This window comes from Hermetia illucens, chromosome 2 (genome assembly GCF_905115235.1).
Source record: "Hermetia illucens chromosome 2, iHerIll2.2.curated.20191125, whole genome shotgun sequence".
In the NCBI taxonomy this organism is placed as follows: Eukaryota; Metazoa; Arthropoda; class Insecta; order Diptera; family Stratiomyidae; genus Hermetia; species Hermetia illucens.
In genome coordinates, this window is record NC_051850.1 from 62,431,962 (window position 1) to 62,457,691 (window position 25,730).

The 25,730-nt window shown below is 42.4% G+C and overlaps 1 protein-coding gene across 1 annotated transcript; it reads left to right on the forward strand.

Moving 5' to 3' along the window:
* The first annotated feature begins 8,889 nt into the window (after window positions 1-8,889).
* On the forward strand, window positions 8,890-24,138 carry LOC119650422. The gene is made up of 5 exons (XM_038053233.1): window positions 8,890-8,930; window positions 16,435-16,895; window positions 16,951-17,203; window positions 17,257-17,506; window positions 19,658-24,138. The coding sequence occupies exons 2-5, from the start codon at window positions 16,572-16,574 to the stop codon at window positions 24,111-24,113; spliced, it is 5,283 nt and encodes a 1,760-aa protein (XP_037909161.1). The 5' UTR covers window positions 8,890-8,930; window positions 16,435-16,571; the 3' UTR covers window positions 24,114-24,138.
* The last annotated feature ends 1,592 nt before the right edge of the window (window positions 24,139-25,730 follow it).

Below are 25,730 nucleotides of genomic sequence, written 5' to 3' on the forward strand. Positions count from 1 at the left end.
CCAAAACCCAACTGTATCTCTACAAAATTATTGTAGGTATTTTGATCTCCAATCTCAGCCTGCCCAGCAATTGACCTTGTAATTTATCTAGAATAGCTGATTAGTCTAGCGCTACTAGGAGTGAAACTTTTGTCCTATCTAGGGGTGAAACTTTTTTGCTAACCAGATGGGAAGCCATATCGGTAGCGATTTAGTGCGCTTCAAGCACCAGCAGCAAGTCGGAATACCGAAGGATCGCCGCTTCGGGTATAAAGGTTTAGTGTTCATCATGTGTGAGAAACTGTCTGCGCAGGTTTCTCCACTTTTACGCAGCTAAAAAATTCAAAATATTCCCTGATACGCCAAATTTATGAGCGATACCATGACCATCAGGTTGTGGATAAAATCCAGCTCAATAGGTTATGGTGGGCGGGTCACTTAATCCGTATGGATGAGGATGATCTAGCCTGAAAAGTCTATAGGAGCAACCCTGGGTAGGTCAGGACGCCAGACAGCTTTTCGGGATATCGAATTGGTGGACCTCGGCGCAAAACCGGCATATCAAGAGTTCCTTGTTAAGGTAGGCCTAGACCGGTTGTTGCGCCGTTGATGATGATGATGTCTTCAAACTCCATCTCGGCCGTTCATATGAGTTCACTTTATATGATGACGACGTCATACACGTTTTAAAGTGGAATAATAAGGAATTGTGTCATGAGGTAATTCAATTCCCTGTGCCGTCATCTCGGATGGATTTATTTTCCATTTCTGGTAGAGATAGTGCGCCTTATTTTACAGAAAAGGGGGGGGGGATTATTCCCTCGAGACCTTTCACTGCCGCACCTGATGCTGTTTTTCAGGTGCTGCACACCCTTTGGGTGATTGGCTGGTATGAAAAATTCTCTAGACAAGAGTCGTTTATATCTATGGTTGCCAACCTCCCGTCACTTTTCCTGTTATACTCTCCGCACAAGGCAGCATGAAGAACGTCACCGATAACAAAAAGAAAAAATAATAATAATAGTGCAGCGATCTAAGCTCCGTGCACTGTTCGAAAGTTATCCGTAGGGTGTTGATGTGGTCGATGCAGGAGGATCCGGAGCGGAAATCAGCCTGGTCTCTGCCGATCAAGCTCTGTCCTTTGACGCCGATGAGGAATCGAACATTGACGTCTTTCACAGGACCATCGGAAGATTGTCAACCACATACAAGTTCTCTCGTGATGCGATATACACTTCTGAAATCATTGCGTTCTGTGATATCTGTCATTTCTTTGGGATTTCACTCAGTATCGAAGTTCAAGCGCGTCATGCCCTCCATCGTTTGCAGCGGTCAATAGAGCCTTCAATCCTCTCCCTTCATCGGTCTGTTTCTACAATTCAGTCAGCCAGATCTGATGCCGTTCCTTTGGGACGTAGTCGACGGCCTGCGTAGTTCCTGAGAAGAGAGCATTTTTGATGGCGACCCAATGCTCATCGATATTTTCCAGTTACTCAGTGTATCTGCGGTCCGATCAGCAAGATAGCCTTCCCATTGCCGAGCGAAAACTGGGTCATACAAGCCATGTTGAACTTAGTGGGTCGTAGCTCCTCAATCTGCTAGAAGTGCGGTCGGAATACGGGAACGTAAGCGAGCATCAGATGGTGATCCCTTTCGATGCCAACGTCAGCGCCTTTCTTGTTACGCACATCTAGGAGACAATTCCTAAATCTATTGCTGATCGCGAAGTGGTCACTTTGAGTGCTGATCAGTTGAAACCCAACTGACCTTATTACAGACTCAGTAGACGCGTGTCGCGGTGCCCTTAAAGCTCAGCTTGATGCGGTCATTCCCCACAGATATTTAAAAACCGATTTTCAGACGGACTCGTGGTCACGGACTCGCCTTTTCGTCGCAAGATCCACTTTTACCATTCATAACAAGGATCTGATTGTAAAAATACACCATTAGGTCATCTATAAAACCCATAAACGTTGTATTGTTATAAGTGCCGATGGAGAAGTGCATATTTGTTGATGGGGAAGGAAATTAATTATAGTTTGAATAAAGTGCGAATGTATATTATTAATAGGTAACTTCGGAGAACTTGGTATTCTTCCTCCAACTTCTTACGTTTTGGGTACCTTCCTGTATTTTGGTAGTCTGCTCGCTCGCAGATGCGGTAATAACAAAATAAAGATGCTCTGGTTTCACAAGTTTCGGTGCAAACGTTGTCGCGGCATTTTGGCATCATGTCTATGTTATACGCTGACACAGCTACCCTACCATTTCCATCATTATTCCCCTCGGGCCATGACGTCCTTCTAAGGCCGCTAGGGAGATATTCTCAGTAGATAAGCTAACGATTTTGGATCTTTTACTTCCACTTCGTTTCGATCGTCGCTTCCGCTACTTTCAATGTAAAGAAAGATGACCTTAATATGGTCCCAGTGGGTGTGGTGTTCCGGCAAACTATCCCACTTACAGTACTGAGTTATGTCAGATCGACGACATTTTCGTGGGTAGGTCACATAAATCTAACGTTGGCTAGTATCGTGTCCAACTCCATATAGGTTTCGATTTGGATCTGACCCCTGCGGTTCGTAGCTCGGCTTTCCCACTCTAAACTTCACGCATTGAAATTGAAGTTACTCTAGGGTTGTAATCTTTAGCGTTCAATACCAAACTGCTTATCATCTCATGTTGCGCTATTGTTGCACTAGGACAAGAGTGTAATTTCTTCCCTCATAAAACTTACCCCGGGAATATCATTGCTTTTGTATAGCTTGCGTTTCGTATGGACCTATTATTCACCGAAGTCGTGCTATCATAACTTTGGTATGGTTCATAAATTATCGCTAGGTCTACATTAGACTCTCGAATAGGTTGTGCAAGCAGCTTCTGAGCTTGGATGATTGATTTGTACTAACGTCATTTATCTGTGTAGTTCAACTCCTTCCTAAATGCCAGACACTTGCTACCATTTGGAACATGCCGGTCGTCCGGACTCCTCTCTCCTTCGATAACATGCATTGTTGGCCTCCTGTGGAATCCTTGGCAAGGTGACCGTTCTCTCTGCATTTTTTCATCCTATCAGCACAGATCTCTCCTCGCGAAGTAATCTTTTTTGAGTTCTTACATTCGAATGTTACTTCCCTTTCTATGATGCAGCTTACCAATTCTATTAATTCATTGCCTGCTTTCACCATTCAAATGATATTGGCATAGAAGATATCTCTCTCTTGGAAATAATTGTTATTTCCGGATGGATCTTCCTCATTCCCTTTCTCCTCTTTATTCGGGATGCCGAGTTTTGGATTTTTCCAGTATTGCAGATGCTGATGGTCCCGATCGTTACTGGCACGATATTTTCCGCCTGATATTTAGGCGTTTTTCTGCTCCAGTGCCTTAATACAATACAATTATCATCGCCTGGTAATTTTTATGGATATTCAGTCTCACACACAAAGCCAATTTATATGACGATCCTAAGTGAAAGAAATGATGCTACGGCAAAAACAGATTCCTCTTCTTCTACTTTTCAGCCTTTGTCCCGTTTACAAGCGGGGTCGGCTCGTTGTGATCGGTTTCGCCATTTGGTTCTATCGATTGCCTGATCAGAGTGCAATCCCGAGGCTTTTAAATCCCATCCAGCTTATCAAACCACCGTTGTTTCGGCCTGCCTTTTGGTCGTTTGCCATCGACTTCGATGTTCAGACCAATCTTGGCAAGTGAATTCTCGTTAGGACGAATTGCGTGACCATACCATCGAAGACGCCTGTCTCGCAATTTTTCCATGATCGGTTCAACCCGATAACGATAGCGCTCATTTCGGATGTAATCAAAACGTGTCATGCCACTAGTCCAACGCAACATCTTCGTCTCCATTACCGCAAGACGCCGTTCATTGTCTTTTATAGTTGGCCAACACTCAGAACCATAGAGGGCGACAGGACGGACGACGTTGGGGTAAATTTTAGATTTGAGACGTTCATTGATAAGTCGATCACAAAAAACACCAGTTGTGGCACGCCACTTCATCCAGGTTGCGTTAATGCGTGAAGCAATTTCATAACGCAGTTCTGCATTAGCTGATAGCGTTGACCCGAGGTATTTATATCGCTCAGTTCTGGGCAAATCACTGTCGCTGACAGTGGTTGTGCCTGTTTCATGGGGATTGGTCATCAAAAATTCAGCTTTGTTGTAGAGCAATTGAACCCAGTGCACGAGTTCTTCTGGCACTAAGTGTTGTCAAAGAGCATCAGATGAGTTCGTTTGGTACACGGTCAAATGCTTTCTCTAGATCCAGAAATGCAATGTACAGAGGGCGATGCTTCACACGGTGTTTTTTCATGAGTAACCGCGCAGTGTGTGTTGCGTCAGTAGTTCCGCAGTTTTTGACAAATCCGGGTTGATTACGGTTATTTCAACGATCTCGCGAATACGGTTGTTGTTATAAGCTTGCTTGAGATACCATGATTAACAGGTTCACAGCAAAAGGGGCACAATAAAAATAGAGAAATATAAACAAAAATTCGAAATGATCAGCTCTCTTTTAATGAATTTTTTTGCTTGGATCGTGGAAAGGTTTTGCCAGACTTCGTTAAAAGGTACAAAAACATGAAGATAATAAAACTGAAACGCAGTTTCACTGAAAACAGAGACTGTGTATATACCCTATTCTCTGTTTTGTGGTGATGTTCCCATTAATAACGCCTCTCTTAGAAGAAGCTGCAGAATCATTTTTCTGTTGCTTCCTGCTTTTCAAAAGCGAAGTCAGTGCTTCGTCTGAGGTTACGCCGAATTTTCTCTAAAATGCGATGCCTCCTCTCTCAAAATAGCGATTAACCCAGTGTCTACTCGGATTGCTTGAATCATATGATTATTTTTACATATTTGCTTCCGCATACGGCTTCAATTTCTAGGATGCTTTCTTCACACTTTGTTTGCTGTTATATGCTCTCTTCCGGTTTTTATACAAAAGTGCAGATTCACGCCAGCCTCGATGATAACCTACCTTCTTGTGGTGGTGACTAAACTTAGTAGATTCTCCAGGAAACCAGATCCTCCAGAGAACTAGAGGTGAGACCGGAAGCTAAGCGATAATTAAAACCCTAAGGCAAAGTCTGACTACTATACCGAGTGGTAAATGGTATCAGTCGCAGTTTCAACTACCCTTATTTCGGGAAAAAGGAACTCTTTCGAGATGGACTTACTTTCCCCGGTATGTTAAAGCAAATCCATGGCAGCCAATTCACAAGACTGAATTTCTAATTTCCTCAGATGGAGGGGCAAGTAAGTAGCTTAACTTACGCTTTAAACTAAGAACGGAGGCACAGTCAAAGGACCAAAAATACAGGGCGTTGTGGGTCCGGTATAATCTCGGAATTGGAGAGTAAAAGTAGCTGTCGACCCCCGCCAAGTTCCCCCAAGTCTTGCAAAGAGGTCAGAAGTGATAAAGGTTGTCCACCAAGAGATTAGAAAAAGGATGCTGGAGAGGGTTTAAGTGAGTATAGTGACATTTGCTGATATTAAGTATTAGTTTTTCACGGAGCACCAACACAACAAAGTATCTAGGTTGCATTGTAAGAGGACATAGTTCAGCGGCGACGAAATATAGGCAAATAATTTAAGGTCATTTGCCTAAGGCGTTTGGCAACAAAGTTGGTAAAATCCAGAAGGCTTGAAGCAGTAGATCATGGTTTCATAAAACCATGCTTCTCTTTCTCTATGAGCTGACCGAAGTGCGCGGCCAACGAGTCGCTGAGGTGTCTCCCGAAAATTTTGAAGGAAGGGGAAAAAAGAGAAATAGGACGGGAGTTCAAAGCTAGAGTAGAGACTTTTGTTGAAGATTACACACAGTGGAGGGAGATGTAGTGTTTATAGTTAAAAAGGAAGAGGTTAGGAAGCCCGTTGAGAAAAGGTTCCACATGGGTGTCAACATTACCAATAACAAACTCAACTAAGAAAGAGGTAAGAAAAGGAATGGTAACAGATTCGGAGCAGTCTAGAAAAGACATTGAGGATCCAGTGGTCGAGGAAGTAAACAAGGAAGAGAAATAAGAACAGAGTAGGTCGTAGGATTATTGTGGGAAGTTGGCAGTTGAGTCAGCAAAATTAATGAAAGTGTGGAATCAAAACGGTTTCAAATTATTGCGAGTAAGGGCAGCCTCATCAAGTAGTACTTATGCGCTTTTCTAATTAGTGACTTCACAGTGAAGAACATAGCATAATGGGCAAGCTCGGTGTCATTCTTAGAAGCTAGAAACTTATTTCGCAGTGCATATTTTAGCGGTCAAAGGGTAGTATAGGTCCTAGGGTGGAACGTGTATTTGTACCCCAGCGATGGAGTATAAAACCTGGGAAATGCTAAACCGACACCAACAGCTCCACTCCTAAACCCTGTTTTCCCCCCTACGTGGTGATCGTTGGGAGTTCTTTCCTAATGAAAAATTGCAGACGGAGAATAATGACTCTCACACCCCTAAAAATGGCTCAAATTTTACCCACTGCTCCTCTAGATTGGGGGCTGGATAGGGCTGACAACCTTACACGAAAAACCAGTTCAGACCAGACAGATTTTTTAGCGACGAACCCGGCATCGAAAACGGACTGACGATTTGCGCATTTTCTCATGGAAAGTCCCCAGCAACTCATCGGCTTAAATTCAACGGCTTAAACACACCTTAAGGCCAGAAAGACGGATGGGCGATTGGATCTAATTTGGGGGATAAGTAATTTTGAAAGAAACTGTTACTCGGTCGGGGTTGTTGATTCGTCCATAGAAATAGGGAACGCTATTCTGGAGAAAAGGTGCTGCTTTGGTGGGGAGACCACCTTTATCTAGGGCGGCCGGGGCGATTAGGTGAAGTACCTGGATTTAGAACAGCGGCGGATACGGGAAGGATGACATAGGGTTGCAGTGCTGTGTTTCGATTCGTGACCGGCTGGGGGGCTGCAAATATTGTCTCGTTGAAGGCACCCGAGTGGCAGACAAGATGGAATTGTTTTTCGGAATATCTGGACATGTTAACTACTGGTAAATTTGAATAGAGCTTTATACGACGGAAAGTATTAGTAATTGTAATACTCGCCTCAGTGTATGCAAAAAATTGGATTAGATAAGATGTACACTGAATAACTCACTGTTGGAAAAGTTTGCGAATTTGGGAAAGTTTGAAGAAATGCACAAGATCAGTAAGAGTCTATGAATGGAAAATTAAAATGTCCTTAGTACGATCACTAAGATCGTCCACTAAATCTCTGTATGTGAATAGATTACAGGTAAAAACAGAGCGCGGTGCACTCGTATGGAAAATCAAGCGGAAACTTGCAAGGTAGAATCGAAATAATAAAGTATTTATGAAAAATTAAAAGTGGGAAGCAAGGGTTTACGCCTGTGCCCGATGAATACTCGATAAATTTCATAATATAAAATAAAAACTAAAACATAAAACAAAATAAAAGTCAAAATTAAATTTTGATGGATAACATCAGTCTAGATTCACATCCTCTGTCCATTCAATTAGGAACGTATCTAATTGCGGATCCCTTCTGTCAGCACCCTTGACCTCGAGCTTCAAGTGCCGCTAACTGTTGAGGCTGAGGTCTCATCCACGGGTAAGCATCTGTGTTCGGGCAAAATGAAAACTTCCGGGTTATGAAGAGATTAAGAGGCGTAACCGAAGCGGTAATGGTCCTTAACTTACTTTCTATAACGCGGTCAGGCTGCAGGCTCTTGTCGCAGAGTAGAGAGTGCCAAATGATACTATGTTCGAAGATTAAAGGCGCATTGATTTTGCACTGAACTAGGTCTACCTCCAACCATCCTTACCGCGGAAGACAGGTTACGAGACGTACAAAATAGAAATTAGTGCCCCAATTACGATTCCGGGAAGGCACACCAAATTCATTGCCGTAATTGAGAAAACAACGCAGATGATTACAACTAGCATGAGAGAAGCTTTCGAAGAGTACTGTCCTCTCAATGCGTCAAAGAAGAGTAAAATACCACGGTGGAATTCGGATTGGTAAAACAGAGGCGAACGATAAGGTCATTTCCCCACCGAGCTCTGAAGTCAGATTCAGCTGTTGGGTGGTGTCGGCACAAAGAGGCTAAAGAAGAGAATCAACGATAATCATGAAGAGACGAACTTGCCTGACGAGACCACCATGAAGCGTTGAAGCGACTCCTTGTCAAAGAAAGTAGCCAGCGGCTGGGTAGCCTACATTTACAGCATCCAAACCCCCAGCTTAGGGCCGAAAGCCGCATACAGTCCTTAGCCAAGGGACTGGTATTCAAAAGAATATCTCTTGAGGAATTGGCATTTAACTCGGTCCATAGATACAAATCCGCGGGTTCGGATGGCACCATTTTTGCTCTAGTAATAGAGGAAATGGATGCCCTGGGCAAAATGCCTTAGGGGCTGCCCACTGGGAGAGATAGTAGTAATGAACACCTTACAAACACTCCTGGAAGAGACTAAGATTTTTGCGCAAGCCCTTCAGGTTGATCTGATAGATAAATTGGCGGACTCAGTATGTAACCGCCTGAGTGTAACTCTGCAGGTAATCCCAATTTGATGCTTCGGTAACGGACTCACGATGAAAACTAGGATGACAGAACTACTACACTACTAACATTTGGTGGGACAGGTAGGTTTGAAAGATTCAGTCAGTACTTGCAGAACGGTTTCCCGTTATTGGCAAGAAAGAAGTCGCGAGATTTGTTTTTCCCGTCAGCCTATTTATGTGCTGGATTTTTATCAGCTTAATATTTCTGCTATGGTAATGACATTAGTAGCTGAAAAGCCCATTCATTTTTTCCGTAAGGTATTGGCTCGTGTTTTCACTACTTGCGATTTGATCTGTCAGGAGAAAGACACTTTAAGTTGAACTACAAAGTGATTAGACGTGGCTGGCATTGTTTCTTGGAGGCGCTGCAGCGTGGGATCGCTTAGCGAAGCAATCGGGTAAGACAGTCGGCGGCCAACCGTAAAAAATAATGAATATTCTGTCGCTATTCGTAGCATTCGCATTCTCTTTAAAATAATTTCTTAATTTAATTGAATTGATCGTGATTTAAATAACAATACTAGGTATTAAATAGTTTATAAAAGCTTATGTTTATTAAATATAAATTTAGAGAGCAGCAGAGAGTGTCGGCACGAAATAATTGAAGATAGGCTGACTGGAAGGTCTGAGTATTCGCGTATGACCATTTCAAGCTGGTTTTATGGCTGCTGCTTGTGGGTTCATATAAAAAGGGTTAATTCACTTTGATTATTTGTCGTATTACCCCTCGAGGTGAAGTCGCCACCGAAAGTGAGATGTTTGGATTTTAATTGGAGGTCGCCCAATAGGATAGATTCCTGAGCAGCCCCTGATTTTACCTGCGCGTCCTTCCCGGGTTTCGTGGTCAAAGGGTAGTATAGGTCCCAGGACGAAACGTGGATTGGTACCCACGATGAAGCATAAAAGCTGGGAAACGCCTGCTGAACCAATACCAAAAGCTCTACTACCAAACTCTACCTCCACCTTCACGTGGTGACCACTGGGAGCTCTTTCTTAACGAAAAACTGTAGACGGAGAAGGGTGTAGGCGAGTCTCCCACGCCTAAAAACGGGACAAATTGTACCAACTGGTCCTCCAGGTTGGGGGTTGGGTAGGGCTGACAACCCTACATGGAAAACAAAACGAAGCCACAACAGGAGCCTCGGACAGGATGGACTTCACAACAACGAACCAGGCAACGATTTGCGCATTTTCTCATGGAACGTGCGCTTCCTGTATAGAGATGAAGCTGTCAAGCAGCTAGCCGATACCCTGTCCCAATATAGGCGGCTACACCTTATATTATAGCGGCCATTCAGTAAACCATCGGCTTCTTAGTCAGCCAAAAAATGAAATCTGCTCTTATCGGCCTCATTAACGATCACGCCCCTACAGAGGAGACTGCAGAGTCGGAAAAGGATACCTTCTACGAGGTAGTTGAACGAACCCTCGAAGCCTGTCCCAGATATGATATCAAACTCATACTTGGGGATTTTAACAGCCAAGTAGGGAAGGAGTCCGTATTCAGGCGATACATTGGCTCCCATTGCTTACATCAGAATACAAATGATAACGGACTGCGGATTATTCAATTAGCAGTGTCACCCTAAATGGTTGTTGGAAGTACCTGGTTTACGCGGAAAGCGGTCCACAAACATACGTGGGCCTCTCCAGACGGGACCACTTTTAATCAAATTTACCACGTGTTGATCGAATGCCGCCACCTCTCAACTTTGATGAATGTCAGAAGATATAGGGGGGCCAATATAAACTCGGATCACTATCTCGTTGGCATGGTGCTTCGAGCTCGAATTACAACACCGCCCAGAATCCCCTCTGACAATCAGGTGAGAGTTAACACTGAAGCTATCCACAACACCGCCCTCCGCAACACCTATAAGAGGGAAACCGATGCCGCAATAACCGCAATCAACAGAGTTCCTGGAGATGAAGCATAAACAAATGATCTTCACAATCACCTAAAGAACGTTATCATAAATGCGGCCACAGAGATATTTGGCCCCAGCCGCGAAAAGAATCAGAACGGCTGGTTTGATGATGAATGTAAGTTAGCTACGGAACGGAAGAATGCTCCATACCGAGTAATGTTGCATTCTCAAAGAACGCGGGCGCGCGCGGAGACTTATCACGAACTCCGATGAGCACGAAGGCAAGACAAAATATATAGTGGCAACGACAGCACCGAAAACCAATCAACCAACAGCATCAAACCGCACTGGTCAAACGGGAAGAATAAAGATAGGATACTATAAGTTTGAGACCGTTGATAATTTCACCTATCTAGGGTCGAAAATCACAACCTACGATGATGAAATCCGCGCATAGTTGTTGTCAGCCAACAGAGCCTATTTCAACTTATAAAAACTGTTCAGCTCGAAACGTCTCATCATAGGGTCAAAGCTCTTCTGTACAAGACAATGATCTTGCCAGTCCTTATGTGTTCCTCGGAAATTTGGGTTCTTACCAAGAAAAATTGCGAACTCTTAGCCGTGTTCGGGAGAAGAATCTTCCGAAGAATTTTTGTCCCTCTACATGCGGATGGATTATTGCATAAATCTATAAGTGATACCATGAGCATCAGGTTGTGGATAAAATTCGACTCAATAGGTTACGGTGACCTGCTACTTAATCTGTATGGATGAGCCCGGAAAATCTATAAGGGCAATATAGACTGCCTAAGATGGAGCGATGGCGTAGGTCAGGACGCCAGACAGCTTTTAGAGATATCCAAATTAGTGCACCTCGGCGCAAAGCTGGGATGTCTGGAGTTCTTTATTAAGGCAGGCCTAGACCGGACACCGGTTGTTGCGCCGTTGATGATGATGATGCTGAGTAGCCTCCCGCAGCATATATTGCGTCAGTCAGTCGTGGCTTGACGAGCGGAGGATACGGTAACGGCGCCTTGGGGTTGCCTTTGCCCTTGCTTATCAGCACAAGTCTCACAACCTTCCAGCAGGAGGAAGTCGACTTTAACTTTGCTACAGTGGAGCCACTGCCGTCTTTATTCACCTTAGGGTGTTGTTGCTAAGTTTTCTCCTCTTTTCGATACTTCTTGGTCCGCTGGGTTCTTGTTACCTCCTCGTCGACAGGTCCACACTATTTTCCCGGCGCCTCCTTTTTTCGATTGTTTGTTCTCCCTCTGGCGGGCTGAGAACACTGCGTTTTGTGCAACTAGGGGCTGCAATAGCGATATGCTTTTTCCTCAGCTCCTCTTCAGCTGTCTTCCAGAAGTTTTGCTAGTGTGCAGTTCTTCCATCTTCATTACGCGATTTTTGACAACCATGGAGATGTGTAAATAGTAGCAGCCTTCATTTTATGTAGGACCACCCCGCACTTCTTGAGTAGCCTTTCTTCCTCCACCCTTGCCTTTTGGATGAGGTCCATCCTCTCAGGTGATATGACTTGCATTTCAGCCTGGTTAGGGAGTTCGTCACCTTTTTTCCCGAGCAACGGGTGCCACGCAGTGTCGCCCCTTTTTTCCTTCCAGTCGGTTTCACCATTAGGAGAGTGGACCTTTCTATTTTCTCAGTTTCTTCTTCTGCTAAGATATTTATAATGGAATCTTCTGCTTCACCTGTCAGAAGCGGTGAGCGTGCTGTATTATTGCTTCTTCTGAAAATTTCGGCTAATGCCGATCGTGTCGCCGTGTTTGTTGTTGCTGTCGTCATTTTAATTTGGGTCTCAGCTGCAAGCCGCTATCTCCATTAGGCCAAACGGATTCGGACAGACAGGGCAAGTTTGCTGGGTAGCATCCTTGGCATGAATCCTTGTTATTTCCGAGCCAAGTTGACTCACACCTCCCAGTTTGCAGCCCCGTGAGTGGCGACAATGACGATGATCTGGCATCGCATTGATTTATGATTTATCAAACGAATAGGTTGCACATGAGCTGACAATTGTGACGTTTTGCTACCTTAGTACACGAGAGTGACATCTTGTGAAAACGGCTTTCAGGTTAATGTTACAGCTGCCTCCGTTGAGAAGAAGTCCTGACTAGCGCCTGATCTCGGCCCTGAACGCAAATTCCCATAAGGATTTATGTCAACCCACGCGTGACCTCTTTGCTCGCATAAGCACGGTGATCATTAAAGAGGATTGCACTATCTAACGGAGATAGTGGTCCTATTAGTACCTAGCACGTAATGTATATATCTATAATATATTAGAATATTCACTTTCGCGTGGCACTGCAGAATTTGCATTGAACTTTGACCTATTATAATTTTGTTAGTAATAATGCGATTTCCACTAGACTTTTCAGTATCATGGTTTATATTAGTGCAAATTACTGGAGCATATTAGTGCAACATTGTATCGTTCTAGGATGAACTTAAGGGGGGTTAGTAGTCAACTACTAAAAATTGTAGTATTATATTATTATTAACTGTATTTCAACAGATACGATATGGGGGGTATTTCACAGCCTAGGAACCCTATAATGGCACCTTCGTGATTTTTCTTATATTATTCGTTTAAATAGGTTCTAAGAATGGGTCAGAGAAAAAATAATCACTTTTCGGCCACCGCCTGACCTCCCTCCTTGTAATAAATATCAGAACTGAGACCAGCTTTGAAAAGTACTAATCGAGAATTTTCATCTGATGTCCCGCACAACTATTCGGTGAAAAAAAATGTTGCACCCTCTTTTGCATGTATGGAGATACCTCCGTAAATTCCATGTGGAACAATGTCACTCACTGTATGCGTGAGCGGTTACAGTTCCCACTTTCCCACCAAATTTGGTATCAATCAGTATAACCGATTTTGAAAAAAATGTGTGTGACAGACAGATAGACAGTAAATGGATCGAATAATCGAATAAAACTATATACACAAGACGTTAAAAATGCGGACGACACGCTGAGCTAAATCGAGGAGCCAATGTAAAACCTCTTCGACGAGACGTACTCAACCTTACTGGAAGGTTTTTTGAAAGAACGAAAAACCGTTGAAACCGCAAACTCATTGGTCATATTTCTTAGGCCCTGCCAAATAGTGACTGACTTGAGATTTCTATTTTTTTCTATACGCATTGTTTGGTAGGGATACAGCCTAAAGCGTAGTCAATGTAGGTATTTATTGTAAAAAAGTAGAATAAGTTAGGAATAGAAAAGTTAAGTTAGAATTAAGTAAGTAATGTTGGTCCTTCTCTCGTTTGTAGTGTGAGCAGATTTTGTAATTGGTAAGTTACTTAAAAATAATAGTGTTATGATCGTTGTATAAATAATTATTCATACACACTTGAAGTAAAATCAGAGAAGGTTGAGTAGAGAGACGACAAGACAAGAGTCTTCCATTTGCTGTTCCTTTTTTAGGACGCTTTAAAGTCTTTTTCTCGAGAATTTTTAAAATTTTTGTACCTTAAAGTTGCATTGTATTTTCAACATTTTAGGCCAATTCGAACTGGATTTGAAAGAGGAGGTTGGTCTATCCTATGTGGTACTTTTTGAATTTTTGTACTAACCTTATTCTTCCTAGATTTCCGGTGTTAAACGTTACTTAACCGTATCACCTTCTTCTTTCTCCTTCCTTATGAGTTCCAAATGCTTTTCGGTGATATTATCAATTCGTTCTGATCAAGAGACTCTGTTAATCTGGCTATGGTCGGTTGCGCTGCAGGTACTTGGTCACAAGTGATATTAATGCTATTAGTTTCGACTCGAACGAATTTACAGTTTTCGTCAACATCGCAATTTGTTCCGGTTGAAATTGAGATTTTTTTCCTAAGTTGCGGAGGTGTTACTGCTCGGATAGCGTAGTCAACTCCTCTACCATACAATCCTGTGGGACGTTTTCGGGGTGTAGAATTTCAAATTTGTTGGAGCTGCAAAACGAATCACTCATTCACTATAATAACACAAACCAAAGTTTTGTGTATTTGCTATATAAGAATTCTTGACTGGACATTTTATATGGATATATATACATGTATTATGCCAGACTATTCACTTTAATGTGATACCGACCTTCAAAGCCTTGAAATGTAGTAAATTTGCAAAAAAGTGACAAATTTGACCTATTCTAACTTTGTTAATAATAGTGCGTTTTCTACGAAACTTAGTAACATCATGCTCTATATCATAGTTTATAGTGCTGCAATGATTGTAGGATGAATTTGAGGAAGGTTTCCTGCCCGTTTTTAAAAAATATATATTAGTAAAATACTATTATTGACTTTATTTAAATAGATAACGGCATGGCGGGTGGGTGGGTTCTGAGAATGGGTCCGTGAAAGAAATAATAATTTGCAGCCTCCACTGCATGGCATATGCCACAATGCAATTATCGCTCTTCTTTAATATATGACCAATCTACTGCCACCTCCGTCTTCTTCCCACATCGCATACGAGTGTGCCAATCAGGTTATTTGTTTGAGATAGTGTCAAGCCAACGTACTCCAATGATACGACGGAATTATTTATTGATGAAAGCTTGGAGCTTTTGAGTAACAGTGGATATCACCTTCCATGTGCTACTCCCATATAGCAACACAGAAAGAACACAAGTACAGAACAGTCTCAAAGTGATCTTAGTATTGAAATAACTGCATTTCCAAATTTTAGATAGGCGCATCTAGCGCTGTTAATGCATCGGACAACATCTAGTTCGGTGTTGCTGTCGGCAGAAACCGCGCTTTCTATTATAGATATATAAATTGATTGATGCTTTCGATGCTCTGCCCATTAATGCAAACAGGGAGAGTCCAATAACCCACCGGACTGAGAATTTTGGTTTCGTTGGTGTTTATCTTCAACCAAATTCTATTTGTCTCTCTTTTCAAATCCAGAGCAGAGAGGGATCAAACAGATGTCATCACCGTAGTCGAGGTGTTTGAGGAAAGATGTCGTTGCCCGTAGAATTCTCGCAGGTCCTCCGGACAGGGTAGCAGGAAGAATGTCACCGATAATAAGAAGAAATAATATCCTGACAAACATTCGAAAGAACTCCGAGAATATTATTTTTATTGCTGCTAGCTTCAAATTGAATGGTATAACATTACAGTTAGAGAAATGTAAGGTAATTCACTGTTTGTTTTCGAAAACTGCTGATAATGATACTTAACAGAAGAAGTAAGTTGCTTCTCGAACAAGTGTGGCCCGTCATTAAGTGGATAGTCGGCTCAGGACAACCCATTTCCGAACAAAATTTTTATTTTATTTGTGGATAATGAATTAGAAAAATGCCTTTCGTTGACTGACGGTTCCGTTCGCAGGGCAGAGATGACCTCATCAGATGCTGCCTTGCGTCTCTACAGCAGCGTGACCGAAAACGGCTACGGGTCTTGTTTGCTCCATGTATATCAAATGCAACATCCGCAAGGGTATGAATTATATTTATCGGAACTGCCAGGTTAGCAACATTGGTTGGTTCCAGCAAAAAAATGTACAATTTTGTTCGGGTGTAGAGGCTTTAGGAATAAAGGAAATTATCACAACAACTCGTTTAACAAAAGGTTTCTCTGCAAATCAGTGCGGCTCGCTATTAGGTAGATGGGAGGCTCAGGAACACTCCATCCCCAAGCAAAATTGTAGGTAAAATACTATGCCGCACTGAGAGTCGATGGGGAGACCTAGATACACTCTCTAAGCAATGACCGACCAGGCTGCAGAACGGAATAAGGCTACTATGGCGGGTGGCTTTTTAATAGCTATAACCGCAAATTGAATATGGTACATATTGCAAATGATGCACTATCTCATTAAATTTGAGTAACTAAACAAATAATCAAAAGCTGTCACACAAAAAACTGTCACTTTTTATTTGAAACATTTCCAAAAAGTAGTCATTTTTTATATGGCATAAAATCAAATTTTTGAGGATTTGATAAAATTATAAATTGTTCCTTTAAAAAAATTATAAAAGAAAATATGAATAAGAAATTTGTTCCGCTTAATACCGCAGCGGCTGACAGAGTGAATCCATACCAAATTAGAAATTGGGAGTTTCCCGAATTTCGCAAAGAACCCGTTACGCCCGAAACTTTCGGCGTAACTAATGCAGTTCCACAAAACTATCCTCTCGAAAATGTGCAGAACATTATGAAGAAACAATTTCCATCTAAAGCAGAAGCTGAAGGCAAGCGGGAAGTCAAGAAAAAATGCGAACCGCATCATTCATATAAGGATTGTGTCCACCTTAGGCACACTCAGAATCAAATTCGAGATCATGCTATCGCTCGGGAGAAGATCATTGCGATTCAGGAGAAGCTTCAACCGCGAACGTGTTATGTTGAAATTGAAGAGAAGAAAAGTCCTGACAAGTATGATCTCATCAAATTCGCAAGTCCTACAAATATTGGAAATGTTAAACTAGCCAGCCCATCCCCAAGTTTAGATTACGTCAATGTCCCTTCAAGAAGATTGGTGAGTACTGAATGCAATAATTTCTGGGTAGCATTTATCACTTCGAATCTTTCAGCTGGATTTGAAAAATTCGAGATCAGGTGTGTTTATCAATGAGACTCCTTTTCAAGCGGTCCCACCCCTTTTTGAAGGCTATAATCCCAGACTAATGCAGGAGTCATTAGAAAAGGAATATCAAATATTTGATATTGCCCAAAACGCCGGTCAAAATTTGTTAAATATCCCGGGAAGAAAGGTGGATGCGCCTAAACGAGCATGTTGTTGCCATTTTGCTGTTCAAAAGCGACCCATGTTGAGACAACTCAAAGGTATTTGGTAGCATCTCCAATCGAATCTGTCCAACCGATGCTACTTTATTTAGATGTGTTTACGAAGGACCGATTTCTGCACATGAACGTAAACATCGAAGAAGAACTGGACGTTGGCTATTTAAATGAGGCAACTAATCTGTTTTTGATGACGAATACAAACAATATTTTAAGAGACGATACTCCGAAATCAGTACCACTTCGGGAAAAGAAAGGAAGCTATTCCTACCAATTTCGACACGAACATATTAAACTCAATTTCTTCAGCGAATTTCGATGCGAGCGAAAACCGGTTGAGGAGCTGTGAGTAATATTATCTATTAGGGTTTGCCATATTTAAATACTTATTTAATTATGTTTTTGGTAACATTCATAGTAAACTTACTTGCGAATGGCTTTCCGCAAGGATTCATTTGTTGACCCTAAATTTGCCGTGCATCACGTTAGAACACCACAAGGTACATAAACGAAAACAAAAGATAGATCATCATCATCAACGGCGTACAACTGGTATCCGGTCTAGGCCTGTCTAAATATGGAACTCCATATATCCCGGTTTTGCGCCGAGGTCCACCAATTCGATATCCCTAAAAGCTGTCTGACGTCCTGACCAACGCCATCGCTCCATCTCAGGCAGGCCCTGCCGTGCGTTATGTAGGATATGGAATCGTCCATCCTCATGTAGGGGGCCAAAAATTCTTCGGAGAATTCTACTCTCGAACGCGGTAAAGAGTTCGCAATTTTTCTTGCTAAGGACCCAAGTTCCGAGGAATATATGAGGACTGGCAAGATCACTGTCTTGTACAGTAAGAGCTTTGACCCTATGGTGAGACGTTTCGAGCGGAACAGTTTTGTAAGCTGAAATAGGTTCTGCTGGCTGCCAACAATCTTGCGCGCATTTCATCATCGTAGCTGTTATCGGTTGTTATTTTCGCCCCTAGATAGGAGAAATTTTCAACAATCTCAAAGTTGTAGTCTCTTATCTTTATTGTTCCCGTTTGACCAGTGAGGTTTGATGTTGTTGGTTGGTTGGTTTTCGGTGCTGACGTTGCCACCATATATTTTCTCTTGCCCTCATTGATGTGCAGCCCAAGATCTTGCGCCGCCTGCTCGATCTGGATAAAGGCAGTTTGTACGTCTCGGATGGTTCTTCCTATGATGTCGATATCGTCAGCATAGACCAGCAGTTGGGTGGACTTACCTCAGCATCACGGTGTGAGGGAAATGCTAGAAGAAATCATTTCCACCCAACGAACCCAAAGGAAGCCATCTCCTCGACCATAGGCCCACACTTGCAAGTTAACCGTATCTTTCACTCAGGTGGTAACATATCATGGCATATCACGATGGTGAGCTCTTATCTCGGTACTGTACGCTGAGGAGCAAAAAGCCAGCGTTTCTTTCTTTTACCATCTGCCTAATCATTCAGCGCTTATAAGATGTGGATCATGCCGCCTAACTTTTAAAGACCTAGCACCGCCTGGAACCGGGAACATGGGTCAGATCTGTTTTCTGCATGCCGCAGTCCTTGCAAAGAGCACAAGTCTTCGCTTGGAGCCTGGGTTCGCTACACTGGTAACACAGAGTGCTTTTGTCCTGCCCTTTGCAAGCCCCTGTTGTGCACCCGTAGGACCAGCACTTAAAGCAATGGATTGGAACAACCGTTCGCCTGCACATCCTCCACTCGATATTTTCTTTCCCGCAACGAAGAAATTGGCTCGCTCTCTTCTCAGAGGCAGTGACAATAGCCAATTTTTATCCTCTGGAGTTGAAAGATGTAACTCCAGCCTTTTGGTTGCTCACATCTGGATAATCCCTTTTTATCACTTCGTCTACCTCTTCGATTTTCGCAAGACAATCCCGTTCCCTTATACAGAGGATGCACATGGGTCTAGGCTCGAAAACATTACTTTCTTGAGTTGAATGCTCTTTGGTATGGGCCAATGACCATTTAACAGAACGTAGTCTCCTTGTCTATCTGGGACCCATGTTCTAAAGTGTATCGCCGGCTCGAGTCTGTCAAATAAATTTAACATCTATCCTATCGTCTTCTGGTTTGGCATTGTTACGGAATTTTCGCGAAAGTACTTCCTTCGTTCGGCTTGACGAGAAGGGCCTTTGACCGTGGTTTGCCTCTTCACTTTTCCTCTGGCGCTGATGTTGTCGTCGTAGTTAACCTCGTCTTTGCTACAATGGAGTCGCTGCTGTCGCTATTCAATTTACGTTGTTGTTGTATTTTTAACCACATATCCTGCATAGCAATGCAACTAAGTCCATGGTGTATGTCTACACAATTTTAAACACCGTTTCCGTTGCAAGGCAATAATTTTTTATTCTGCATAAGCATACCGGTATTTCCGGAACAGCTTGTTTTCTTTATTAGTGCAGGGCGTGCGAATTTAATATTATACAACAGACTTTTAACATCGATATTTTTTTCTCATTTTCTTACAGGGGACGTCGTCCAGTAGAAATAGCTTTATTATTTTCTGCGTACGCGCATACTTTCGTTCGTCCTGTTTACGAATGGAACATGTCGACCCTACTTCAAATTGAACAACAAGGTCGCAAATTGTTTGATCGAAGCGTTAAGGTGGACTACAAATGTGAGAACTCAGATTTTGATATTGACCGCTACTTAGTCTTGGGCAAAACCCCTATGACGATTCATTGCGACAAACCCATGTTCGTCGGAACTGTGGACGGACCAGGTATGGATCTTTCTGAAGTCCTTAAGAATTATTTCTCCGACAGAACAGCCTGCATATTTGTCTGTGAAAATGAATTCTATCTTATATGGAAACAATGCAAGTACTATTATATTTTCGACCCTCATGGACGTGACCGAGAAAGCTTGCAACCAAACGAAAAGCAAGGCTATGCGACTCTTATTAGATGTAGAACGCTGCAAGACGTGCTTAATTTATTGAAAAGAGGCTCCAACTTGAAACCAAACCTAACATTCAGACTATATGATATACAGTTAGAGGACTACAGTATGCCGCATGACGTTAAAACAGCAAAGGCTCAGAGGCCGAAAAGGAATTATTCAGTTGTAAATAAATATTACGCGATAATTAGGGCAAGTGATGGATTACCAGTAAACCCCAAAGCTAAGCTGAATCCTTCAATGCTGATTTCTTGCCTAGCTAGAATTTACTCTGATGTTGATCCTGCTCGATTTTGGACACAAAATTTAATAGACCAACTCAGGAATTATTCGGCTACGATTTTCGCGAAGCAAGTTAAATCTGAAAAATTAAAGACATATAGCATCGCCAATTTGAGTAGCACCCATCGAATAGGGTCTTATCGAACTGAGATAAACATCACTCCATACTTCGCCGCCGGCCAAGTGGGGCAGTGTCCTACCTTCCGTGAATCCCAACTGGTTTCTGCATTGTGTCTACTTTTTGAAAACGCCAACGCAGGGCTCCTGCAAATTGAAAACTACACAATGGCAGTTTGGAAGGACTCGAAATTCTTATATGCTTTCGATCCATTTCGACGTAGCCCGGCTGGTATGTTCATTGAGCGCGAACAAAAAGGAGCAGCTTGCCTTCAAATTTTTCTGAGTTTAAGGACATTATGCTCTGTTTTGTATAATAATGCACGAGCCATGGCGCCGCAGGGAAATTTCTTCATTCACGCGATTGAAATGGTGAAAACGAGGGTCGCACATCATAGCAAGTTAAAGTCGGAAAAGGCAACGTTTCCGCTGCTTCTTTTGGACTGTCCTGTTAAATGTGAGGAGCCTATCAAAGATGCTAGCTCTACTTTTGATGCGAAAGATGTTGTTTCGAACAGTGATTTCTACACTAGATGTCTATCTGTTCTGAGTGTCAGCCCATGTGAGCGTACATGCTCTGAATCCGAGTTTATAGAAAAGGAACGCAAGGAGAAGCTAAAGTTGCAGAAAATGAGCAACATAAAGACCCGAATCGCTGTGAGCGCAGTTTCCTTGACTGAATCACAAAAAATTGATTGGTTCGACTCGTACGATGTGGTTCTTCCAATAATAGAAGATTTACTACAAATGTGCTACTCGGAGCCACCACCACCACCTGTGAAAGAAAATTTAACTGGCAAAGCACGCAAAGTTCTTCTCAAATCCGACACGGACTACCTTAATACTCTGATCAGAAATGTGGAGAGAGGAGCCGACTACGACAACTTCTTTGTCGAATTCCCAACCAGTCCGAATATTGACGATTACATAACATCTTTGGAAGAGGAACTGAAGGCAGAAACCCCATTCAAGTTAATGCCAGATGGCAACTGGGTTGTAACCACTTCGAACTACTTTACCCTCACACCTGAAAATATGGATTTAGGTGGATTGGCTGCGTTTGTGGCTGCTGTTCTTGCAAGCAGGTATAACGTCAAGTTTTGGAATTCACAACTTCTTGATTATACCATCCAGACTGCCATGAGTCTTCAAAGTTCTACCCAGATTCCCAAGAGCTTCGTCAACTTTCTAATGAATTCCAAGTTACCAAATATTGACATTGGCAATAATGTTTACAACGTATCGGCCGAACGACTGGCTATGGGACCGGCTTACAACCTACAGAATATGCTGGAAAAAGCCTTTGAGAACCACAATGATATCATTGTATTGTTCAATACTTTTAGTTGTGCCATTTTCAAGCGGAATGTCTTTTATTTTTTGTATATAGGACTTCCGTGCGATCTTATGGGGTTTAGGCGAAAAAATACTGGCGCCCCTACTTTAGTCAGATCCTTGGATCTAGACGGCATGGTCCGTAGAATTCAGGCGAATAGAAATAATACCAACGAGGAGCAAAAAGGAATAGTTTTTGGCATTCGGACTAGAGAACTCACTAGACCGTACTCCCGGTTCATGCAAACTTCTCCTTCTGAGGAAGATTTAATATATCAGGACGAAAAAACTAAATTAGATAAGAAGCGGGAACGTACGCAAACGAAGATTCTTTTCTTAAAAGATGAGTTGGTGAAGGAGAAACATAGAATCGATACATTCCGAAGAGAGAAATACGGCGAAGAGGATGACTTCTCAGACATCCTGGGAGAAGAGGAATACTACGAGTTTGAAGATGATAATTTACCAAAATCCAAACAAGTGCCGGGTGCAGAACTGCCTCCTACTGATCCTTTGTACTTGGTTAGTGCCGAGCATGAGCGCCGTCAACCAGAGTTAGGGTTCCGTTACTATCAGCCTGACTACAACTTCAAAATCCAAGGAACAACGGCCTTGGAAAGCCGTAGTGCTGCGACAGGAACCCATCTCATACGCCCTTGCCACTTTGCGGCACTTTACGCTATACTGTATGTTATCCATCGACCTCTCAAGAAATGGGATTTCCGTCGAGTGGATATGGTTATCGAAAATGCTCTCGAATTGAATAATTTGATTCAAGACAAAAATATTTGTTATTCGCGAAAGATCAACAACGTTGTAGTCGACAACTACGCTTATGGCGTCGAAATTAAAAAATATGAAATATTTCTTCCACAAAGAAGGACCCCAATTGATGCAGCTGTTCGACAGATTATCGAAAAACGAAAGTACTTCATGATTCAATTTGAAAACGCAACGTACGCTATATATAAAGATCAGTATTTTCATCTATTCGACCCTTACAGCACTTTAGAGGTTATAAATAATTCAAGAAGCCCTAATAGGCCACAACGGTTGAAAAAAATTAAGCCATCAATGGATCGCAATACTGCTTCATGGGTAATCTTTCCCGATATTGACTACATGCTCACATACATTGAGGAACGGGTTACGTCGCCAAACTGGAGATCCGAGTTTAACTTGTACGTTGTGAATATTCTTTCCACAAGGAGAGCTCCGAAGAAGAAAAGGTTCATTCATGTGCTTGCCACTTCGCCAATCGACCCCGAAGTAGACGAGCCAGAATATCAAATTGTTGAGTTGCAGACTGAGAAAGTTGCTTGGATAGAGATGTTCGGTGGCGTGATTCCTTGGAGTCCACTGACTCCTATGAACATGAATAACGACAAGCGTGGATTCCCCCATACTAAGTGGAAGAGCTTTGATATTGAATTACCTGGAACACTCTACACACTTTGGGGAGATCTCCATCCGAAGGCAAGTGTATTTGGAAATAGTCGGGATAAGCAATATCAGGCTACTAACGTGATAGCGTGTTGTATGGCATACGTGTACCATGTCGAAGAATGGACACCGAATATTCTGGATGCGATTGTAGTCAATGGAGACAAGTATTTCAGAGAAAGCACAACTGACATTGTCTTCAAGGACTACGAAATGAGCCTTGAAGATTTGAATGTAGAATTTAGCATGGGAGACCTTTGCAACTTTGCTATACATCTTGAGAGCGTCGTTTTTGGCTTGCTCTATGAATCCAAACCAAAAATGTTCAATTTAAGCAGGGCACTATCGTACTTTTTTGTCAACAATCGGTATGGAGTTATTCAGTGCATGCGAAAGACTCTAGGCTTTGGCAAAACCAAGACAGGGTATTTCCTATTCGACTGTCAATCGCATGGAGCACCTTTGTTTCAGCCAAATCAAGGCTGTGCGTACACAATCTTGACAAATACCCTTGAAACACTTCTCTATTGCCTCACAGTTACGCTTCAGATTCCGTACTATAACATTGAATTCCTGATTCACGCAGTTAGACCAGGAGTTAAGAAACCCGAAGGTGATTCTAAGGCGGATGTAGGGAAATTTACACCCCAGCAGATGCAGCAGACTGATAAGAACCAAACTGCAGAAAATGCTGGTCCAGCCACAGCGGTAGATCCGGCAGCAGCACCACCCGCACCCCCACCTGCCGATCCAGCTCCAGAGCGGGAACCAGATCCAGAACCGGAACCAGTGGAACCTCCGTCAGCACCAGTTGATGAGGGAGCAGCAGAGCCTGAGGCATGAAGCGGATAAAATTTTATAATGTACTTATTTCGGAAACAAAATTTCGAGTTGTATTAAATTTGAAAGTATAATAGTTGATGTATTCGTATTCTTATTGGAAGATACATCCTTCTCCAAATATTTTGTTCATTGATTTTTACGTAAGGACGGTAGATCGCCAATGCAGCTTCGTTCACTCTTGGTTCTCGGTTTCGTCACAGATTAAATTGATCGCATACACTGATGGGTCAGTATCTCAACTTAGGAACATAATGAACGCAGACACACTCTGGTTTCAAATGAACTGATAGATGTGGCATTATGTTTCCATAGAACTCCAAAATGACATCTAATAAAAAATCTTGGTAGGACTGCAAGCGCTTTTCACGGTAGCGTAGGAGAGTGTTAGGGCGGCATTGCAGGTCTAGTTCAAGCGGAGTTCCGACTACCACCTGATCCCCGCTCTGAACAGAAGCGTTCATTAATGTCACCCTCCGTGTGACATCTCTGCCTGTATAGATAGATAGAGTGATTATCTAAATGACATTCGCCGACATTTGTAAAAGGAACGCCTTAACACTGTTTAGTTTCGTTGTATGGGCTTAACATTTTCCAGTGTTTACCTAGATTGGACGACCCTATGCCTGTCTGTTTTTTGGTACAGTCATCTTGGAAATACGGCAAGGGTGTCCTGTTGGAGGGGACTTCAACACCAGAGGCTTCGAGTGAGTGGTGGTTGGTTGGTTCAATCAGAGACTTGTCGTACGGACTTTTAAGAGATGGCGGTCCGACAGGATTCATTCATTCATCAAGAGGAAGAGGAGTGGCGGTAAAATTGATGTGGGAAATTTTCGTAGGTTTTGTTTTTTACAGTTAATTGAAACTATTAAAATAAGCTTCTAGTTATAAGGTAGATTTCATCGATTATTTAGAATTCTGCATATACTCGGACATAACATGTTGTGTCCGAAACGCATGCTTGTTGCAGAAGAGCAAGCACCAAATCATTAGTATATTCAACGAAGAACGTTATCATAATAGCTTGCGACCACGCCAGGTAGCGCCTGAAAGGATGGTGTATACTCGTAGGTATGTGAAACTGTCATTTTATAGGTTATCGTTGCGTTGTAGTGATATGGTCTTCTTACTGCTACCGAATTCCTTGAACAATTTGCAAGGAAGGCTTACCAGATGCTTCAAGGGGCTTTCAAGGAACATGCGAGTTTTCGAATTCTTTGGGCGTTTTAAACGTGATGGAATCAGTGTTGAAAACCATGATCGTTCTGGCCACCTTTCATGATATTAAAACGATGAAAACGTTGAAATCCGGCAAAAATCGATGAGCTGCATCATTTTACAACCAACGAAATTTGTTACCGCTAAATTGGTCTCACGCCTTCTCAATCAAAATCAAAAGTGTCAAGCCAGTGGAAAATTCTCAACTGCCCAGACAAAAAAAAAACAAGTTGGTAAATCAGAAGCTGGACGCTTCAGGTATAAAAGGTTTTGTGTATTTCTTTTATAAAGACATTTGAGTGTGCATTTGTCCCATTAGTACCTAGTACATAATATATGCATATATTATGTGAGAATATCCACTTTCGTGGATGATATTAACGTTCAAACTCTTGAATTTGC